At 43.4% G+C, this 22,013-nt stretch overlaps 2 protein-coding genes across 2 annotated transcripts; both read right to left on the bottom strand.

The window, feature by feature from the left end:
* Window positions 1-15,740: 15,740 nt before the first annotated feature.
* hmx4 (H6 family homeobox 4) lies at window positions 15,741-17,481 on the bottom strand. The gene is made up of 2 exons (XM_085761026.1): window positions 17,172-17,481; window positions 15,741-16,961 (listed from the first exon to the last, which is right to left on the bottom strand). Exons 1-2 carry the CDS (start codon window positions 17,407-17,409, stop codon window positions 16,408-16,410), a joined length of 792 nt encoding a protein of 263 aa, XP_085617152.1. The 5' UTR covers window positions 17,410-17,481; the 3' UTR covers window positions 15,741-16,407.
* A 1,273-nt stretch (window positions 17,482-18,754) lies between these two features.
* Window positions 18,755-21,511, bottom strand: hmx1 (H6 family homeobox 1). The gene is made up of 2 exons (XM_085790103.1): window positions 20,952-21,511; window positions 18,755-19,681 (listed from the first exon to the last, which is right to left on the bottom strand). The coding sequence occupies exons 1-2, from the start codon at window positions 21,232-21,234 to the stop codon at window positions 19,059-19,061; spliced, it is 906 nt and encodes a 301-aa protein (XP_085646229.1). The 5' UTR covers window positions 21,235-21,511; the 3' UTR covers window positions 18,755-19,058.
* Between the last annotated feature and the right edge of the window lie 502 nt (window positions 21,512-22,013).

Here is a 22,013-nt window from a genome sequence, read left to right as displayed (position 1 = left end):
CTTTAGCTTAAATTTCTTTCTTTTTCTCTCTTTGCCCGCTGGTTTGCCGTGTAAGTACAGGCAGCACACTTCTTAAACAACAAACACGACAACTCGGTGCAATAAAAGTATCCCATCTAATATTTATCAATATAACTCTGCCCAGGCTCTGAATTGAGTTGCGTTCAGCCACTCAATTTAGTGTGAAGAGGGAGAGAGGGCAGAGTGCTGTGTGTGCAGGATATTTTTAGGTGGTCAGACTTGTTGACTTCTTCACAGAAAGGCAACCAGGGATCGTGCTTCTGTGTGTTGTGTTTGATGTTAGGGTTTGAAATATACAAAGATTTGATCATCAAACTGGGAGGATAAGGCTGGCGTCAAACAGATCTTTACGTCACCAAAACCAATGAAAAGACTCCAATTTATTTATTTATTTATTTATTTATGTAGACAGGACAATGCGTATTAATGAACACTGCATACATGAGATATGCAGTGAAAATACATCAGAGTTAAATAGAATGCTGAATTTCATCCGTAGTCTCCAAACAAGAAACACAGGAACACATTAGTGCGTCTTTCAGTGCTCTCCAAATTCACTACCAAAGATGAAAAACAAGTTATTTTCTAAAGGCTATTTGTATTTGAGATTATCCAGTGCAAATTTAAACTCTTGACAAGAATTAACATATTTATTTTGTATTGTGTGTATCTACCAAAGTCCAGGATCATGTCATCAGGGGAACTTTTGTTAATGGGATTAACTCATCTAGTCCCTTTAGTCTTCTTCTCTTGTGGCCAGTAAAAATGTTGCTGGCATTATCCATCATCTTTATATAACCTTAAAATTGATTCCAGTATTTTTTACTGTATTTGTTTTCCTGTTTGATCATATTCCTTCAGCCTAAATTGCCTCTTTGTCTGAAAAGTCTATCATGTTGGCAATTATTCTGTGTAATAGCCCCTCAGTCATTCCTCGCCTTGTCACAGAGAGGAGAGGATTGGGCGGCACTTTTCTTCAGGCAAACAGGGCAAATCTCATTAAATTTGCATTAAGTTAAAAGAAACGCACGCATGTACATGATCACACACACAGCAACTCGCGCAGGACTCACAATACACTCAGCGTTTGTGTTTCTATTGAAATGCTCTCACAAACACAGGGCGGCTTTATGTCTTTTGACATTTCTATAAAATGCAGTAAACTCTAGCTAAACCGTCTTAATCCTTCTATTGTGAGAGTGAAGAGAATTTCCCATTTTGAGTTCAGTAAATTGTTAACACAGCATCTATTTTTCTGCATCTGTCTTTTTCTTAGGTTTCTCTGTAGTTGGTCTCTTTTACATGTGTGCCCCCTGCTCCTAACTCTGCCTTCTCGGTTCACTGCTCTCCTGTGTGGAAGTGTGACAGTCGCTCACTCGTATGACTCGCTGCTCAGCCTGCGTGCTGCTACAGTAGTTAGGATCAATTTTAGTGTTTAAGCAGCCTAATTTTGATTGATCATAGAAGCTCCTAAAATAGATTAGTGAGTGATTATTGAGGATAAATGACTGGTCTGAGGTCATAATCAGTCAGTTGTGTGTATGTGTTATGTATAGCATTGGATCCTATTTCCTATAGTGGATATTCACCCTGTCTGCTGGTTATGTTACTTCTCTGGGAAGGAGTGAAGGGACCAGAAGTTTTGTTGTAATTTTCTGTGATTTTAGTTGTACTTTTTTCTAGCTGCGTTGGTGCCTGTGCCGAAAACAGGTGAATGTTAAAGCCTGGATTGAAAATAGATTTGTGTTCTTTGGTGAAGTATGGAGCGATAAATGATTAATCTGGCTCTTCTAAAGCAAACATCATGAATAGTTGAGGGACTTTAGGCCGTGTATAATACAGAAGTCAACAGGGGCGTGGGAGAGGCAAAGTGTGAGAAAGGGTCTCAGAGACCTGTTCCCGTGTTGTGAAAACACAGCCCTGCACCAGAGTGGTTGGTCAGAGATGTCTCTGAGAGAAAAAGAAAGAAACACAAACTAGAACTTGGTTACCATTGTATTTTATGCTGCCAAATTCTACTGTACTGCTGCAGATTTTCTGGAAAAAAATACATAGGTCGTGTTTTTTAAATGTACTTAAAGGGATAGTTCAACATTTTGGCAAATTGGCCCATTGCCATAATCGCTATAGTCATAGCAGTACTGTAGGTTCATTACCTTTAATTGTAGGTGTAAGCTATTTTCAGTACGGCGGAGCGCAGCAGCTGGCTGCTCAGAGCTACACTATGGAGGCTAAGGGAATTTCTTGGTTTCCCTCATTAAACTCATCAAATTCAACATCCCAAAACTCCACAGCGCTTTTGTAGACAAGTTGTGACCTGCACAACCACCACGCTATGAGATAATGACGGAACGATACGAAACGGAGCCGTTTTCGAGGTAAATACAGGGTAAATACGGAGACTGCTTGCTGAAAAACTGTCCCTGAACGCAACGCGCATCAGCGGTTTTGTATGAATTTACCTCGAAAACGGCTCCGTTTCGTATCGTTCCGTCATTATCTCATAGCGTGGTGGTTGTGCAGCTCACAACTTGTCTACAAAAGCGCTGTGGAGTTTTGGGATTTTGTATTTGATGAGTTTAATGAGGGAAACCAAGAAATTCCCTTAGCCTCCATAGCGTAGCTCTGAGCAGCCAGCTGCTGCGCTCCGCCGTACTGAAAATAGTTTACACCTACAATTAAAGGTAACGAACCTACTGCTATGACTATAGCAATTATGGCAATGGGCCAATTTGCCAAAATGTTGAACTATCCCTTTAAAGAATCACCACCAGTATCATCAAGGAAGCTGGATTTTTGCTTCCATATCTTGGCTACATGTTTCTAGTCTAGACTGTAGTTGTGTCCATGTTGTGAAAAAACAAAAATCATTTTTTGGAATTTGCATGAAAAATACATGAACGGGAGATAAATGCTTCTACCCACAGATCACGTGTAGAACTACTGAGCTGTGTAGTGTAGAACCTCCTCCCACCACTCAACAGTGTGTTGGTGCACAACAGACCATCAAAACTAAACAACACACTGTCTTTGTGTAACTTTTACAAAGTGTGTGAGACAGATATCATCTATGGCATCTGTAATAAATGGCAAAAATGTTTGTGATTGATCAATTGTACAGTGAAAAACATGTAAACATGTAAATTATTGTACACGTACAATAATTTTCATGTGCATGCAAATGTGTAAAAAAAAATGCCAATATGTAAAAAAATAAAGTTTGCATATTTGCAGGCATTTATTTACTATTTTGGCAACATGGCAACATACTAACATTTTGTAATTAGCACTGAGCACAATGTATGGCTGAGGCTGGTTGTCATAAACCAAAGAACTGAACAAATGAAAAGAAAAAAGAAAAGAAAAATAATTAATGAGAAAGAAAGAAAAAAAAAGGTCCCCACTAGGGCTGGTGGTGACAATCATGACAATCCAGCCATCGACATTTCAGTTTAGACTACAGTGACATATTAACCAGCGCAATGGTAGATTTAATCCCCAAATTTTTGTTTAGCAGAATTGACAATTTATTTTTGTGGATAGTAATGTAATAACCCTATGCACAGACGGAAACACATAAAGGTGCACACAGATCACAGGGCGAGATAGCATGAAGACCTGCAGTCCACTCTGTGCTCCAATTTGAGCGTCTGATCTGAGCAGAGCAGACAGGCGAGAGCAGCGTGCCCTAGAGTCATGTAAAATGCAAAGGAATATACTACTCTATTAAAACCTCCTGATGGCAGGGAGACACTACACACACACACACACACACGCTGTTCACATCCTTATGTTTATACACGAGCGGAATGCACTTACACTTATTGTTCATTCTCTTCCATCATAACAACCAGGCACTAGCAGTCACTAATTCCTGCCTATGAATGGAATATTCTCATTGACTGCCTCTGGGTTGTAACATAGGAAAATATTGAAATGTTTCATGACACAGTGTGTTAATCAGGTCTTGGGGGACACATTGCTTACTTCTACTAACCATGAAGATAAATCTCTTTCCCCGACTAATAGAGAGTCAATCCAAATCCAGAGCTGTGGTTTTTTAAACCATCTTTCTGGCACCTCCTCATCCCAACTTGTCATCTGGTATCTCTTCCACAACACTTTGGAGTGCACTCTTAAGTGTACTTAACTCTAGCAAGTCCACATGTTCTCGTTTCATTATTAAATCCTCCCAACAGAATATCAACTTTTTATTCTGCCAGCATGCCGCGCTGCCAGAAGTTTCCTCTTTCAAATATTCTCCAGCACTCATCTAAGCCCCCTAACCCCAAACGACGCTTTAAACCACTTAAGTTTGAAACCGCCCCTCAAATGCTGGACAAAATATTTACTTTAAGACAGGAATATTTTTCTGTCTGACGACAAGCAAGCTTTATGTGTCTTAAGTAGCGAAAGTGCCGGGAGAAGTGCAGCCCTGAAAAGAGAGATCTCAGATGACGTGTTCCTTTATCATCGCCAGGAGAGCCCGGAGATGCTTTTATGAGACATGCACATTATTATTGATAGACAATCTCAGTGCTGCAGGGCAAAAGTAGTTAATGTCGACTTAGCTCTCATGTTCGTCTCTATGTTCGTCCCGACTGCTTAATTGGTGTGCAACATAGTGAAGAACATTGCATTCAATTGCTTTGGTGAGCGCAAGGTTAACCAGGGTTACAGCAACGCTTTCTAGTATAGTGTTCGCTCTACAACCCGGCCCGAATTAACCCAAGCAATCGCACACTTTTAACCGTTACATGCCTGATACGCACATAACACTGTGGTATTCTTTTAGGCAGGCAAAACACACCTCCGTAAAGACACACACCACCGCAAAATACGTTGAGGCTGATCCCAAGTAACAATGTAAGAGGGAACGGTGAATCTCGGAGCTCTCCCGGGGGCCTCACTGTGACTATTTTTGGAGCCGGCGCTCATCTCGGCTCATCTCCTCCGACTCTCTCTCACCGCTTACAGTTTGTACTCTCTCCCTCATGCTCCCCTAAAACGCTGGCTCACCCCGAGCCACTTGTTTATCAGTCTAATGTTTGTTCTTGTCAGGGACAATATGTTCTCTCTTTGCAGCAGTCCACACAGTTATTCTTCATCTGGCCCCTGGGCTGTTCTTAGTCAGCCCGTGTCCCCAGACACCTCTTCACTGACCAATGGAGGGATTTAACTATTTATGGCTTTTAGGTGTAGGCTTCATACAGGCAAATTAGGTAGTGGGGGGGGGGTATATAGGGCACTTCAGGGAACAAAGTGTTAAGGCATTTAGTAAATGCTGACTGGAGCATGGGTGTTTCCTGACATCACATGTGTACGTAAGAAGTCCTGAATGCAGAGGCCTTTTGTAACTACCGCAATAATGTATGGGTTCCATAATGATACTTAAGCTAACGTTATATTTGTGACACCAGAAAATGAAAACTGTCCTGAAAGCATCTCTACAGAATCCCAGTTGAGGCATCGCAAATGGAAATTGCTTGGACTCTTCCGGACCGGGAGGAATTTTCCTTTTTCATTTCCGTTCACTTGGGATGCGATTTCACACCATTAGCCCCCCCAACCCCCCAACCTCACACCACCCCTGCACCATAAATATTTCAACCTCTCAATCTATATTCATTATAAAACACATGCCCAATGCAATATGTGGTTGTGAGGACACAAGGCTTTTATTTATTCATCTTATTTATTTATATTTCTTTCCTGAGGGCGAGACGTTGGTTTCTATCCATCTGTGCTGATTGCTGGCTATTACAGAGCACTTAGAGCCTCTCTTGAACTGGCCAGAGGGGAGCACAATCCTCAGGAGATTCACTCACTTCAGGGCTAAGAGGTATGTTTGTTGTGTGTGCTTTTGTAGCGAAGTAACAGAGTTATCGCAAGTGTTATTGAAAACACAAAAATATCTCCAATGAAAGACCAAATACTGTCATGGTTCACAACACACGGGCCTCAAACGCTCAACTCAGAGACATCAATAAATGGTTCTAACAGTTCACCATTTATTAAAAGGAAACGCAGACAAGGGCGCATAAGGACTTGGGACCAAATTCTTTACACACACACACACACATACAGGTATTGTTTGGCATATTACTTAATTCAATGGGATAATTCAACATTTTCACAAATTGGCCCATTGCCATAATAGAACGGCGGCGCAGAGTCGCGAGCTGCTCAGAGCTACGCTACGGAGGCTAATGGAATTTCTTGGTTTCCTTCATCAAACTCATCAAATACACAATCCAACAACTCCAAAACGCTCTGGTGGACAAGTTGTGACCTGCACATTCACCACGCTATGAGATAATAACGGAACGTTATGAGACAGAGTTGTTTTCAAGGTAAAGGCAGAGACTGCTTACTGAAAAACTGCCTCCAACGGGAACACGCATCAGCGGTTTTGCATGCATTTACCTTGAAAACAACTGTCTCGTAAAGTTCCATTATTTTCTCATGTTGAACTATCCCTTTAAAGGTGTGAGGATGAAATTTCCTACACGAAATAACGAACTTGTGGGTGTGAAGGTTAGTTAATTCTAAAAGCAGGGCTCCAGACTAACTTTATTTATAGGAGCACAGTGGCTCCTAACTTAAAACTTTAGGGGCGCAAGCAGAAAATCTAGGGGCGCACACTATAAATCAACTTGCAAAGCAAATATTCACATTTCCTTTTAATTTATAATCCTCACGCATTGGCCTGCCACCTGTAATGACAGATAGATTCTTCCATGTTTCACCAGTGTTTTACAAAAAAAACAACAACCAATAAACCTGGCAAATTCACTGGTTGCACTTGTGCAAGTAGATAAAAGAAGTCTCAAATTTTAGGGGGAGAATGCCCCCATTTAACAGTCTGGAGCCCTGAAAAGCGCACCATGGTTCACTCTTTTTCCAGTAGCAGTTCTTTGATTTTCCTTCTCTTAAACACAGAAGACTACGATGGAAATGGTAGAAATATCTCTAATCTAATATCTATACAGTCTTAACTTGCTGGGGCTGCTCTTCACCTTTAGCTAAATGTGATGGGATACATGGTAAAGTGGAATTCATGTTGACTACATTTCAATATGTATAGATATAGAGACAAAAGTAAGACAGGAAACAGTACTCATTGAGAAGCCCCTCAGCATGTTCTCTGCTGTGACCGTCCCACAGCTGCTGTTCAGTCAGATTGAGGTTTGGTGTTTGCCAAATTCCACTTACCCACTGATGGCTCCATGTTGGATAGTTGAAATTCTGAATTCCATGTGCACTAAATTGTGCAGCTCTCAACTGAAACACATGTGCACCAGGACTAAAAGTTAAACCTGCAGAAGATGGGGCGTTTGGGGACCGGGTTTCACTGCAGCTATTAGCATCCAGTGAAGCTGTAAATGGCAGCAGGCCTGGGTCTCTCTGGTCTCCTGGGTGTTAATGTGTGTCATGTCACTATAGTGGCATGCAGGTCAGCTCTGCAACACGCGCAGTACATGTTCTGCTCCACTTAGATCTGGATGACCGCATCCTGTGCTACAAGACCATCAAGGTGTGTGTAGAATGGCTGCATGGGCCTTTGTGGTTGAAAGTGTGAGTGGTCATCTTTTTGTGTCTATGTGTGTGCGCACGTGTGTGTTCAGTGTCACAGAAACAATCTGTCCAGGAGTGTGTGAACAGGCTTAAAGGACAGGATATAGAAGCTGTTGGATTGATATGGTTGGCATATTTTTATTCATGCTTGGATCATAAATCCATCCATCCACAGATCCGTGATCATAAATGAAGTTGAAATTACTTAATCTTGACCCATCTTCATCTTTAAAGGGATAGTTCAACATTTTGGCAAATTGGCCCATTGCCATAATCCCTATAGTTTTAGGAGTAGGTTTGTTACCTTAAATTGTCGGTGCAAGCTATTTTTAGAACGGCGGAGCAGAGCCGCGAGCTGTTCAGCTGCCTCTGTTGCGTAGCTCTGAGCAGCTTGTGGCTCTGCTCCGCCCTTCTAAAAATAGCTTGCACCGACAATTAAAGGTCACGAACCTACTCCTAAAACTATAGGGATTATGGCAATGAGCCAATTTGCCAAAATGTTGAACTATCCCTTTAAGAACATTAAATTGCAAAACATTGGCTTGAATAAATGGTAACTACACTGCTGTTCTATGCATTACTGTTGATCCAGTGAGTGCCTGGCATTTCCCTGTTGATGTCATTTTAAAAGGATGTGATGTTGCTTAGCTACAGTTACATCAGGATCAACAACCAGGAGCTTCACTGTTCACTTCACTAGAGCCCATTAATTCAAAAGTTGAGGTTAAAGCCTTCAAATTAAACGCGAGCAGACCAAGTTCTTCAAGTTGTTCTGGTTTGTTGAGGACTGAGAGAGATGGTGGTTTTGTATTTTAAAGGATTCACTCAAGGGGGAGTAGAAAAAGTTTGGACACTCTGACAACTGTATCTGTTGTTAATGGACCTATATTGACTTTGTGAAACCACATTTAGTATTCCATGTCTGAACATAGTGGAGCTCATTCTCTGGTGTTATGGATAAGTGTTGAACCCCCCCCTTCTCTTGCTCAAACGCCTCCCCCTAGACTTCCCCTGCCTCCTGTCCTCGCTCTCCTTCCTTCTCCTCTTTCCTCTGCCTTTATCCCTCCATCTTGCCTATTGATTGGCCAATAATGTGTTTTCAGTGGCAGATTAATGGCACATTATCCTGACAAGGGTGTCTGAGGGGACAGGACGTGAGGGAGGGTGTGAGAGACTCTGCTCTTTAATTGATACACAGATTGTTTGTTTTTGAGATGCAATGAAGGAAATATTACATTCAGAATATTTGTATCTATTTGATGCGACTGTGTTTGATCCAGCACTAATGAATACTGTATTCTTATTAACTGCTTAAATGTCCAGTGTGTAATAACTGTCAAGGTTTATTGGCAAAATCTGAATATGCTTCCCATGACTATTTGTATACGTGTATAATCGCTATATCATAGAATTTATTTGGTTTTCGTAGCCTTACATAATTCTTTTATACGTATAGAGCAAGGGTCTTGCTTTTAGAGAGCGTCGCCATCTTGCGCCACCATGTTTGTACGGCAGCCCGAATGGAAAATCCAGCCAGCCAGAGAGCATGTTTGAAGAGTTTTGTGTTCATAAATAAACCAACTAAGAAGAAGGCGTAAGAAAAGAAGAAGCAGTAGGAAACAGCCGACATATCGTAAAATGGTTTAGATCTTCACCTCATCGCTCCATGCTCCTGAAATACTTCCAGTCGTCCCAGTCGTGGTAAACAAGTTATTTTGTCCTCGAAGGCCACCGTCACTTTGCCGCCGGGAGGGGTGAGTGCGAGCGTGCGAGTGAGCGCTGTAATCTAGAATATGAACACTAGATATCACGGTTTTCCCCCCATTTTACAGACTGGACCTTTAATGTAGTGCAGTATGAGGTTCTGGATTGTTTCATAATCTTTGAATGATGAATCTTTATCCAACACATTTCCTTGCTACAGTATGTATGTCTTTACTTTTGATGGATAACTGTTGGGTGGCTAACAGCAGAGGTGTAGTGCTGTTTGCTTAAGAACCAGATCATGTCTGTGATGGTTAGAACCATTGTTGATATGATGGCAAGTTTATATTTATTATCAACTTTAATTAACCACACTATCAAATGTTAAACTGACTTCAAGAATGTCATAATGTTGAGAATATTATTCAGCAGTCAGGTAATGGTTTGTTTCTACCCAGGCTGAACACACATCGCTGATGATGTCAGAAAGTTGTCAATAGTAACATATTTTGATGTCTATAATGGAGCGAAGCCTCAGGCAGACAACTGGAGCTGCATAGCTTTAATCACATGACAAGTTTTACTCAATCATACGCGCACTCTCAATTCAGCGCGCTGTTTAAACTTCAAACTTTACCCATATTCCCCTTTGCCTGTCAGTTATTGACACTGCTGCCCTGCAATCTGCCTACTGCAGTACTCCAGCCCCAGCATCCACATGCAGGCTCGGGGGGGGGGGTCCTTCTCTGCAGGCCTCAGCCAGAACCTGCTCCATAGACCTCCTGTCTGCTGCTCGAATCATCTGAGTGCAGTTTGTTTACTTTGACATTTAGATATTTATTAGATATTATGTCATCTCTCTCTCACACACACACAGACATGTAGAGTGCAGTGCAGTTACACTGTAGGGTGTATTAATTCATTCATTTAGATTGGCTACAGTCCAGTCTTCTCCCATCTTCTCCCCTTTGCTTTTATCCGATTACATCCCCTCTGCCATTTTTCAGTTTCCTCAAGCAATTTGCATTGTGGAGTAGGGGTGGTGGGGGGGTGGTGGTGTGACTAAATTAGCAGATCAATAGACCATCAAACAGTCCTTAAGTGTGACACATACACAGACCTCGTGTCTCATGTTTCTGCCTCTAACTAATAGCCTTGTTGTTTACTTTACAATGTGCTGTGTCATGTAGTTTTGCTCTCAGGTTGCCCTTCTGTGCAGCAGGACGCCCCCCCGGGGGGGAATCCGTACACTCTCTCTCCTCAGCCAAATGACACCAGAGCCCGCAGCAGCACATACACATTGTTTTTCAGTCTGTCTTGTTTTATCACAATGACCAACATTGCGGAGGCATTTTTCACCCGGGTTGCCACGGCTACACCACCGGCAGGACGGTTCGGTGTGTGTTCAACAGTCGGCCCGTAGAGCCTGAAAACTGAAGTGAAATCCTGTGTGTGTGAAGTCTTATGGCGACGGTGGTCTCTGTGCTGTCTTGTTGCAGGAACACGTCGGGGACAGTCTCTCCCATCGTCTTGGGCGATGACCTTTGTCAGATGACTGGGAGAGGTCAACAGAGGTTAAAGTAACTGACGAACTGAGAGAGGGGGGCCCCCATCTAGTCATGCAGAAAGGAGCTGCCAGTGAGTTTTACACAGGCGTAATGCGCACACACACACACACACACACTGGCTCTCCAGCCAACAGGAACAGCACTTCCTTGCTCCTCAGCAGCCAGACCTGGGCTATAGAGAGGCACAGACCCATGGAGAAATACAAACGTGATCGTAGGTTTTTAAACACAAACATTCACTCATCAACTGGTTCTCAGCGATCTCTCTCTCCCTCTCTCTCTCTCTCTCCTCCCTTTTTTCCCCCTCTCTCTCCTTGTTACACACATCCCTCCTCAGTCCCCCCTCATTCAGTTATTATCGCTGGCATCGGGCTTCAGTGCACAGACTGCTGTGATGAGCTATGACAAGGCAAGAGGCGGGAGGCAAGCAGAGTAAGAATGAGAGAGGATGGAGTGACAAAATGAAAAGAGCACAGTGGTAGAAACAATTAGCACTCCGTACTACGAGCACTGAGAGGAATTGGTGTAGTTTTGTCCGACATATTTGGAGTGGTATTTAATTGTAGCATATAAAGCTTCCTCTGTAGTGTAAGGATCATCTCCGTTTACGTCTCATTAAATCCAACTTATTAGTCATATAGCATTTGACCACACCTCACATCTTGACAGTCTGTCGTCATGTCTGAGTAGATAGCCACCAGGGATTGTGGGTACTGAACAGTGGTGTGACTCCCTTTAGCAGCGCTGAAACACGAGACAGCTTGCCGGACATAACGGGCCTCTTTTCTTCGGTGAATAGACACATGCAGTCTATGAATGTCTCTGGGTCGCACATTAACTGCCTCAGAGATTTCTTTACTATTATCTGCAGTGGATTGATAATTAAGTGTCCTGTCCTCATGACAAATATATGCCTATACACCTTTTAACTCGTGCTTTTGTATTAAGTATGATTTAGGTTTACATCCTCAAAGCTGCTATGGCACTAGGGTCAAAGGGCAGCACTGATAAGATCAAGTTGATTTGAACTCATTACAGGGTTTGATAACGTGGGTTATTCGGGGGGTAGCTGGGGGCTCCTGACCTCCTCCAATGAAGACTTGAGGTAAAAGCAATAATTTATATATCCATCATAAATCCACCTGTAATAGTAAATATTACAATATGTTATTCCCCATTTTCATACCTGGAAGAAACTTGTAAGGAGATTTGAGACAAAACATGGACCTTCCTCAGTCTCTGCACCCTTGTGTTAAACACATTGAGACACTGCAGCAGTAGCTAATTACACAGCAAATTTGATACATTTTATTTTTTCAGAGTGCTGAATTTGATTGTGTCAAGTATCTACTGCTGAACACTATTTTAGTTTCTAAATTTTGGCTATAGCTAAATAATGTTAGCTAGCTGATCACATGCCCTTTCATTTCCAAATATGGCTTGTTCTTTCATTACTTATGTAAAATGTCTTAGGATCTTTGTCAAACACAAAAGAGGATTAGTTTTTTCAGAGATATGCTACGACAAAAATGTAGTTTTTTAAATTTTTATTTTAAACGTGTCTTGTTTGGCTGTAGTTGTTTGATTAGATTTTACCTTTTGCTATTAACACTTATTAATAGGGATGTCCCGATCCGATCACGTGATCGGAAATCGGGGTCGATCACGTGGTTTCAGACTCGATCGGAATCGGACGTTACATCCCGATCAGGAATCGGATATATTACATATCTACATGTCAGGGTTTTCCTATCTGTCTAAAGCGAAGACGGGCCGCATGGGGGGCGTTCAGATGTATCATCTTTTGCACTCTCAAACCCATTACTTTTACTGTAGACGTTCGTCATGTGCGCTCATTACCCAAAGCGACGCGCATTCGGTGCAGCGTGCTTGTGTTTTGTGCATGGTCTGTGGCGCACAGCTCCACGGTGTGTGTGTGTGGCTGCGTCGTCGCGGACAAGTAACGATATGAAATGACGGCGCTTGCGAGAGTGTGAGAGACGATCGTGTCACTGTGTCAGCTCACTGTTTGTTTGTGTGTGTGTGGCTGCGTTGTTTCACTGCTGACTTCCAAGCAGCTTGTTGTTGATGTTTGAGCGCTACACACACCTGCAGCAACAACAGTCACTGCAGCTTCTACTGAGAGCGAGTCCGACGTAACGCACGTGAGACCGACACACGGACCGACCGCGCAGATGTCGCGGACATTGTTAAACTTCTCATACTGTTGAAAAAAAAAACTACCGTTGTGTTGCGTGATGGCAGATACAGAACCAGGTATTTATTTAAAGTTAGAGAGGGAGAAGGAGCAAGGTGAGCTGGGTGAGGGAGGGAGTGAGTGAGGGAGGGAGAAGGAGCGAGGTGAGGGAGGCGGGGGGGGGGGGGGCAGACAGGCAGGAGAGGGTGGGATCAGGGGAGAGAGGCTGGTGATTAAAGACATGATAAGCTATTTTATTTTTGACCAAATGTTCTTGTTGTTGACTTATGGATAACGGCATTAATATTATACTGTGGAGCTACTGTGCTAATATACATTGAGAGTTTGATATCATGGCATGTCTTACAATACTGCAATAAATGTCATGGGCTTGTTATTGAGGTAGAGTATTATTGTGAGATTGTGATATTGTTACATCCCTAGTAGAGCACAAAGAACAGAAAAATAGTGGGATGATACAGTTGATCTATAAAACTTTACTGCATTGCCAAAGTATCGGATCGGGACTCGGTATCGGCAGATACTCAAAATCAAATGACTCGGACTCGGACTCGGGGGCAAAAAAATGTGATCGGGACATCCCTACTTATTAACGTATTATTGATAAACAGCCCATTTGCTGTCCCTTTGGAATTTGATAGTTTTACCAGGTTGGGCAACCAAACGGTATTAAAATACATGTGAACTGAAGGATAATAATTCTTTCAACAATGGTGAAAAGTAATAATAGATTTACTCAGTACAAGACATTTTCAGCTACTTCATGCTCCCCTCCCCACTACATTTGACAGCTTTTCTAAAACAAGAAAGATACTGTAAAGATTGTAACACTTCAGCTCTCTGAAGCATGTGCCTTCACTGTACGGTTCCCTCTCCCCTGGAGGAATAGTTGACTCCCCCCTGATTGTCAATGTATCATTTTCACACTGACTCAGACTGTGCAGAAGTGGGAAAAAAATAACATCATCGTCATTAGATTTATCCTCTGACTATTCATGACATATATTTTTAGATCCGACTTTAAATCACAAGTACGATCCAAGTTAACTTGTTCGTGTCAAGCTTGTTAAGTTTGTGACAGAAGGACGGTAAAAGGATTCCCTGAGGGGATCAATAAAACAGCAGGTCATTATTTTTGGTCTTGGGAAAATCATGAGGTTCCAAACATCACAGCTTTACACAGTGGAGCTTTTCAGTTTGTGATTTGTGATGTTTTAGATGTTATGACCATGAATCTCCTTAAATTATCACAAGGACTGAAAGTTCAGAGGAGGAACATACCAGAAACAAAATACATGGTGCAGAGGGCTGCACAGTATTCTGCCAGCACAGTCATTTTTCTTGTTCTTTTTGTTTGTTTGCTTGTTCTTTTTACATTTCAAACAAAGAGAAACAAAATTAGTTCAACTGACATCATGCCGACTTAGGTTAGAGAAAAACTTTTAAAGTTTGAAATGTATGCAAAGTAAGACCAGTCTTCTAACTGTTCAAACATACAGGATCTCTTCCTGTTTGTCATTTCTTATCACTTTTCTCCTCCAGCAGATGATGTGACATTTAAGACATGCTATCAAAAAGACAGGACATCCAGAAAGCAGATAGCTCTCAGGGATTAGTTTGGAGTTTGGAGTTTTGTTTCCAAAGCTCGAGCCCAAATCTTTAGTAATATCCCTGACTTGTATGTAGTCCATCAGGAATCAGCACTGGCTTGCCTTCGCAGCTTTCTATTGTACACACTTCAAACTGCTGAGGTTGCTGGTGTATCAGCTGTGGTAGAACGGCAGAGTGGCCAGCGCTCAGGGAGAGAGACTGAGCATCTAGACGCTATCTCACACAGAGTGGGGCGAGCCTCTCCTCCTGTCTGCATCCCTCACACACTTCCTGCAAACACCAACACTTTCTCTTCTTGTTCTTCTCATACAGCTCCCCATATGGTGGAGTTTCATACATAAGGAATATTCACATGGCCTCGCACAGACACTTAGAGGGAGCGATGAGCCTCACCTCTCATCTGACTGTGTACACACTCGCTGTGTAGTTTTAATTTACATATATGTGTGTATTTGTGCTGTTTCTCCCCAGTTGGAATCAGCATTTTTCCAGATATTTTTAGTCTCAAGGATGAACTTAATTAGTTTCAGTTGCACAGAAATATTTAGATATTCATATTGACTTCTACCATTTTTTTAATTAAATTTTTTTTTTTTACGTTTTGAGACGTGTTGATTAAAATATTCAGCGGTAGTAATGCATTTTGTAAGCAATGTTAAATGTCTGCTTATTTAATACAAATTATACTTTGCTCCAGATTTTTAGACATTATATATTTAATTCCTGAGGCCTGAGTTTTGGCCTGCAAAGAATTTGGGCCCTTTGGATCAGTAGGCATAATGTCATTTAAGACAGTTTCACACGGCTCAGTCTTCACTAAGACCTAATGTTAAACTTCTGATTTTGTCACTTCTGATGTTACATCTATTCAATCAATAAGCTTTCTCATGTTTTACCTATAAAATCCACGTAGTTCTGTTTGATGTTTTGTTTTGTTTTTTAACTGATAACGATGTATCATTATTATCTCCATGTTCATGTAATAATGAACCAAAGATGAAACAAAGTTAACCTCAAAATACTGAATCAATTCTGTAGCATATTTCTTCAATGAAGATGTTTTAATTACAGTTTCAGTAAATGGTGTAACGAGCCTATAGGCAAATGTGAAATAAAGTAAGAAGCGTAGGATACTCAGAAAAAAAATAGACATGCGTGAAACAGAATAAAATGTTAATTACATTCATTTAAATACATAGATAATTTCAGTAATTCAAAATTCATTATGATACAGGAAATGCATGCAAATAGCTATAGGCTAGTAATTTCTTTGGTGGCTTTAGGCTGCTGGAAATGCTGTTGATGATAATAATAATAATAATAATAATAATAATAATAATAATAATAATAATAATAATAATAATTAATGATAATAAAATACCATGTAAACAATAAAATATAGAGACTGGTACTGGTTTAGGCCTGCCTCAGGCTATCATTAGCTCAGCCTGCTATTTTCTAAAAACGCCTTTGTGTAAGTTTAGTGTCGGGTCCATTAGAATACCCACAACTAACTGCAAAATAAATAATACCCAATCAGCTTATTTTTTACGTGATATGTAGCTACTCCTCTGTTGTTGTACTTGCAGTCTTCATAAAACAGTTAAGGCCGCAGGTCCGGCCCCAACATAGAAACATCTTAAATGCTTGAAACTTGGCAACAGACCACCAAAAAGTGTCTCTTTCACGTGGAGAGGTATAAAAGTATCATACGTCCCCGTCATACAGGCTGAAGTACTTGCTGGCGTTTGAGAAGCAGAGGTAAGGCGTGCTACTCCCCGGGTAGACCACGGGCAGGGGCATGGGCAGCAGGCATCTGCCCAGCAGGTTGCTCTCTTTGTACAAGGCCGGGAGCTGCCCCACCACCACCGGCTTTCCAGTCTCCGGGAAATCGCTAACGGGTCCGTCGATTTCGGTGGAAATTTGCCGTTTCAATTTATTCCTGCGGTTCTGAAACCATATTTTCACCTGGGTCTCTGTCAGCTGGAGAGAGCTGGCGAGGCAGGCGCGCTCTGCGCTGCTCAGATAGCGTTTCATGTCGAAGGTAGACTCCAACTGGAAAATCTGTCTCTTGGAAAAAATAGTGCGCGTTTTCTTTTTCGTGATCATCTTGCTCTTCTTGGCCGGGCTGCCTCCTTTGTGCGCGTCTGTGGCCGTGGTGGTGGAGCTGCTGTCGTCGCAGCTGCTGTCCCCGCTCTCCAAGCGCGTCTCCGCCGCTTTCCTCTGCTCCTCCGCGGCTCCGCTGCAGTCTGAGCTCAACTCTGCAACAAGATCACACTGTTACCTCTCTGTGGTTAGGTGTCACTACGCTACTGTTACATTCACCTGAAACTGCAGCTCTAATTCCATCGGATGCGAGTTGTGCGTAACGGCGAACACAGTGAAGTACAGATCTCTACATGAAGCCGTCTTACCGCTCTGGTGCAGCCTGCTGCCCGGGTCCAGCCTGCTGCCCGGGTCCAGCCTGCTGCCCGGGTCCAGCCTGCTGCCCGGGTCCAGCCTGCAGCCCGGGTCCTGCCTCTGCTGGGCTCCGTGCTCCTCGTGCTGACTCTGGAAACCGTCCTTCCGCGTGGCCGTGGCCGAGTCATCGTGCAGTCCGGGGGGGTGACAGCTGTCACACTTCCTCCCGCTGGTCTTGAGGTTGAGGATGTTGTCAATAGTGAATTTCAGAGAGGCGGTGGGTCGACATGGCGCGTCCACTTTGTTCATATTCTCCAAGGCGTAAAGTCCTCGTGTGTTTACTTCCTCGACACTAGTCGATGCAGCTCTAAACCTGGATGTTGATCTCACCTCTAACGTGTCAGCGCTCTACGAACCATAGCAGCAGCCTGGGAGCAGACACGACTGGGCTGGTGATGCTCTGCTGCTCTGACTGCTTACACCGGATGGAGCGCCCTCTGTCCTCCCTGATTGGTCCACAGGAGCCTGCTCTACGGACCAATGACAGCGAGTACACGGCAGGCGAAGGGAGGGCAAGGGGTGTGTTGTTGTGGCCTCCCTCTCCTCCACTCACAGTCCTTTCAGGACCCCCCCCCCCCCCCCCGCTACAAGCAGACCCGGGGTCCTGAGCCCTGCAGGGGACCCACGGGAAAATAAAGAGTATTTTAATTTCACTGTAATTTCACACCATATACAACATGTGCGCAGTGGGAGCGTGCACACAGCTGACGGTGTGGTTGATGTTAACCTGCTCTGACCCGACAGCTCCCTCAGTCCACACACATTTTTTCATCACATTTGTACAACGAGTGTGACGCGGATTGTTATTATTGATACTCCATTTAATGTCTATCGGTGTAACTGCCGCATAAAATTATTCAAATCACACCTTAACCGCTTTTTCCAGCAAGTATCGTATGGAGATGTATGAAAAATATAGAAAACAGCTGTTTTGTACATTATATATTTCATATCCTTTATTCGCATTTCAAATATTACATTTCAAATCCAAGATAATTTAAAGAGAGACTTATAGCTTTACTTCAGTCTTACCTTTGTCAATGAGACATTTAACCATATTTAATCATATTTCTTTTTGACAGCATCACTGCACCATTTCTCTGTTTTTAATGTCATGTGATAGAATCCAAAGCATCAGAATGGAAACTCAGATTTTTTTGTGAATGAAGTTCATTCATTTACACTTGATGAGCAGGTTTTCACATGGCCCTGTCTCCTATTTTCCATTTAGAGGAATGTCTAATATTAATTAATTTAGTCTGTGTGCATATAGACACAACCTGCATGATTAAAGTCTGCAAAGAATCTCCTCTCTGCAAACTGTAAAACCAGGTTTTTACCTATGAGGGGGGCATTAAAACTACCCCAGGTGACTTGTATTTGTTGTTACCTGAGAGGAGCTGTTTCCTGCACAGCCCTGTTATAAAGGTTAACTTTATAGTTTCCAAAAAGTAACAGATTCTGGCTGAGAACATATGGATTCACTTCATTCTCTATTCTCTAACACCTCTCCATGACCCTGTCCTGTGTGTCTGACAGAAATGAAGATATGGCAGTGTGTTAATAAACAACAGAGGAACAGACAGGATTGTGCTTGTTTGCTTGTTTATTTATGTTATGTGAAAAAGTGACAAAGTTGGAAAAATCTGTGGCTTTAAATATAAAAGTTTGCAAAAATATGTGTGTATTCAAACATACAGTACATGGACACCTCCAGAGTCTATACAGTGACAGAGACTGTTAGAGGTTTATGAACAGAAACAGAAGGTTGATTCTTTACTTTGTTATAATCATGGCTCTTTGCGGCTCTTTGGATATTGTGGATTATTGCACGATTCGGTACTCACAGGGTGAACTGAAGTTGTTAGCAGTTTGAAAACATGAGTCTTTAACAGTCTTTACACCAAGCCGGTCATCTGCGATCTTAACATGCTCATGGAGTGAGCGAACGAGGACAGAGGGTAGTTGATGGAGCTGGAGAAGCCAGCCACGGGGGGAGAGACTGGGTGTCCGCTCAGGCTGAACCCCAGCGCCGCGGTGGGCGCCGGGCCCTCGTGATACAGGATGGGGACCCTGACAATCCGCTGGGTCGAGCTGGGGATGTGAGCAGCCTCCAGATCCGCCGTCAACTGTCTCTTCCACTTATTCCTCCGGTTCTGGAACCAGATCTTGACCTGGGTCTCTGTGAGGTGGAGGGACGCCGCCAGCCCCGCTCTCTCCGAGCTGCTCAGATACCGCTTCACGTCGAAGGTGGACTCCAGCTGGAACACCTGGCTGCGGCTGAACACAGTCCGGGTCTTCTTCTTCCGAGTGGAGCTCTGCTCAGCTGTGGCGTCTTGCTCCGGCCGCGTGTCGAAGGCGGGCTGCGCGTCCTCGTTGTCGTCCGTCAGGTGGCTGTCCCCCGTTTTCCGGTCTGTCTCGTCGCTGTCCTCCGTTATGGGCTCGGACACGGCGGGTGACCCTCTGTCGCTGCTGGTCACAGGACAGCTCTGGCCCTCTGAGTGGGTGTTGTCCTTAGGGCCTGAAAGCAGAAAAAAAAAAATTAAATTAAATAAAAAAAAAAAAAAATTAAAAACCCAGTTGTATTTACAGATAATGCAATTCCTCAACTCAGCTTTCTGCTGTCCTTAGAATAAAAAGCTTAACACACATGGCTGTTTCAGTGTTACAGCATGGCGGAATAAAAAAGTCCACTAGAAGAGAAAGGTAAAAAAGAAACAAATAGCTAAAGCATGGCACCAGATGAACATTAATTAAGAGATTAAACACTACATTTTGAAGTTTATATCTACTAAAAGACGTGTTAATTGTTAAAAAAAAAAAAACAATAATAATAATAAATAAAATATTGCTATTGGGTGCACATGGGCAAAATCAAAACGTTTTGACTGGATTGATCCAGGAGGAAGTTGTGTCAGACTGGACTGTAAAATACTGTAAATACTAGACGTCTGCAGATTATGACCCAACGACATCATCCAACAACTTTATGTCTGTGTTTACATGTATTCTTTGCATCATCACAACAAATTAGAGTTTTGTGTTAAAGATAAATCAATGGGCGAAAAGAGAACCACGTTGTTTACATGTGAAGGCGCGTGCTAGTGGCACAAATGACACTGACTTTGCGTAAAAGCGTCATATTGACGTACTGCGTTGTCTTCGTTTGTCTTGTTGCGTTGCGTGCGTTTGTGTGTATCCACGTGCACAATCTTGAGGTTGATGTACAGATTTAAAAAAATAATAATAATAATAATAATAATGAAACGTCCACTAACTTTATCCACTTGACTGATTGGACAATGTCAAATTGATCATGTGTTTGACAGGTGGACGCGATCAGCCTGTGTTCCATCCAAATACAGAACATGTTTAACGCACTAACCCAGCGAAAAGCGACACGGAGAGACGAGCCACGGCTGGAGAGATGAGCCACGGCTGGAGAGACGAGCCACGGCTGGAGAGTTAACTTGGACACTATATCCACACTCATTTCTATAGCCTGGGCTATTTAATGAAGCAGCGTGGGGCGTCCTACTCCACATGCAGCTAATAAAGCCACATAATAAATTAAGATCTATAAATAACCAAAAGGTTGGCGTCTGACTATTAGTGATGTAAGTATAATAAAATAATTCTGACACCATGATTAGGCCTTAACATTTTATCCATCTAATAATATAAACCCGTAGTCCCAGTGCAGCTCTTCTAACAGCAGCCAGACTGACTTTTACTTCATGACAGAGATGTAATCACTGATGTCCAGAACTGATCCCAGCTCTGCTACTCACTGTGGGCTGTTTCCAACGCTCTGAAGTTCAGCGCAGTCCCCCCGGGGGGCCACTGCAGCGGAGACCCTCTGTACGGAGACCGGGCCGTGGAGCCGGAGCCACGCGGCGTCGGAGCAGAGACCGTGTCCCCGCCAGCAGAGACCGTGTCCCCGCCAGCCCCCCCTCGACCGCCGTCCGACAGCGGGTCCTGTCCGCTCCGCTCCTTGCCCAGGAGGTTCTCGATGAAAAACGACGACGCCCTGGAAGAAGTGGCGGTCTGGCTCTCGGTCAGCTTCCCCTGCATCTTTTCTTCCTCCCGGTTTCACGGTGCTGTTGCACTTGAACCGAGCCGCTCCTGTCCTGGTTGTGCGTTAAGTGGACTGGAGGTCCAGGCAGTCATTTCAAGCCTCGCTGCTGCTGGGCTGTGATCGGATGAGGAGTCATGATGGCAGAGACGGGACGGGGATCTCCTCGGTGCCAGCGGGAGGACAGGGAGACGGGGAGACGGGGAGACGGAAGCTGTAGTACAGGGAGACGTCAAGTGTTCCGCTGAACGAGCCGGGGGCGTCCAGCGATTGGACGAGCACTATAGCAAATGGGGTTTTCCAAGGAAAGGAGACTGTCTCTCTGCGTCAGCTGCCCTGCTGTGTGTGTGTGTGTGTGTGTGTGTGTGTGTGTGTGTGTGTGTGTGTGTGTGTGTGTGTGTGTGTGTGTGTGTGAGTGTGCTCACGTGCAGGGCCGTCCCCTCGAGGCCGCACAGCCAGGAGAAACCTCTCTTCTTAGTGCAGCGGGCTGATTTGGGTCAATTAGAGTGCAAATCAAAATAAAGATCCGCGGGGGTCGAGAGCCCCGGCCCCGCCCCCGGACATAGGAAGGCTTATGGTCAGATAGTCAACTGGCCGCGAGGACAGTATGGAGCCTGTCACTTTTTAATATCCTACGTTTGTGCGCGCGCCCTGACTGTGTTGTAATTGCGATACCGTTACATAGCCTACAGTGTGTGTGTGTGTGTGTGTGTGTGTGTGTGTGTGTGTGTGTGTGTGTGTGTGTATCATTCAGAGGCAAATTAGAATTCGACTTGGA

This window comes from Trachurus japonicus, chromosome 1 (genome assembly GCF_045865225.1).
Source record: "Trachurus japonicus isolate A0001 chromosome 1, Traja_1.0".
NCBI lineage: Eukaryota > Metazoa > Chordata > Actinopteri > Carangiformes > Carangidae > Trachurus > Trachurus japonicus.
Note: the sequence above shows the minus strand (reverse complement) of the source record. Positions and strands in the feature narration are given on the sequence as shown.

Excerpts from the sequence above, each read along its gene's own strand:
- hmx4 (XM_085761026.1), bottom strand. The coding sequence starts at position 17,409 with ATGAACAAAGTGGACGCGCCATGTCGACCCACCGCCTCTCTGAAATTC. Across the intron at positions 16,962-17,171 it reads GGGCAGCAGGCTGGACCCGG|AGTTGAGCTCAGACTGCAGC; the intron begins GCAGCAGGCTGG and ends ATCTTGTTGCAG.
- hmx1 (XM_085790103.1), bottom strand. The coding sequence starts at position 21,234 with ATGCAGGGGAAGCTGACCGAGAGCCAGACCGCCACTTCTTCCAGGGCG. Across the intron at positions 19,682-20,951 it reads AGCGTTGGAAACAGCCCACA|GCCCTAAGGACAACACCCAC; the intron begins GTGAGTAGCAGA and ends TTCTGCTTTCAG.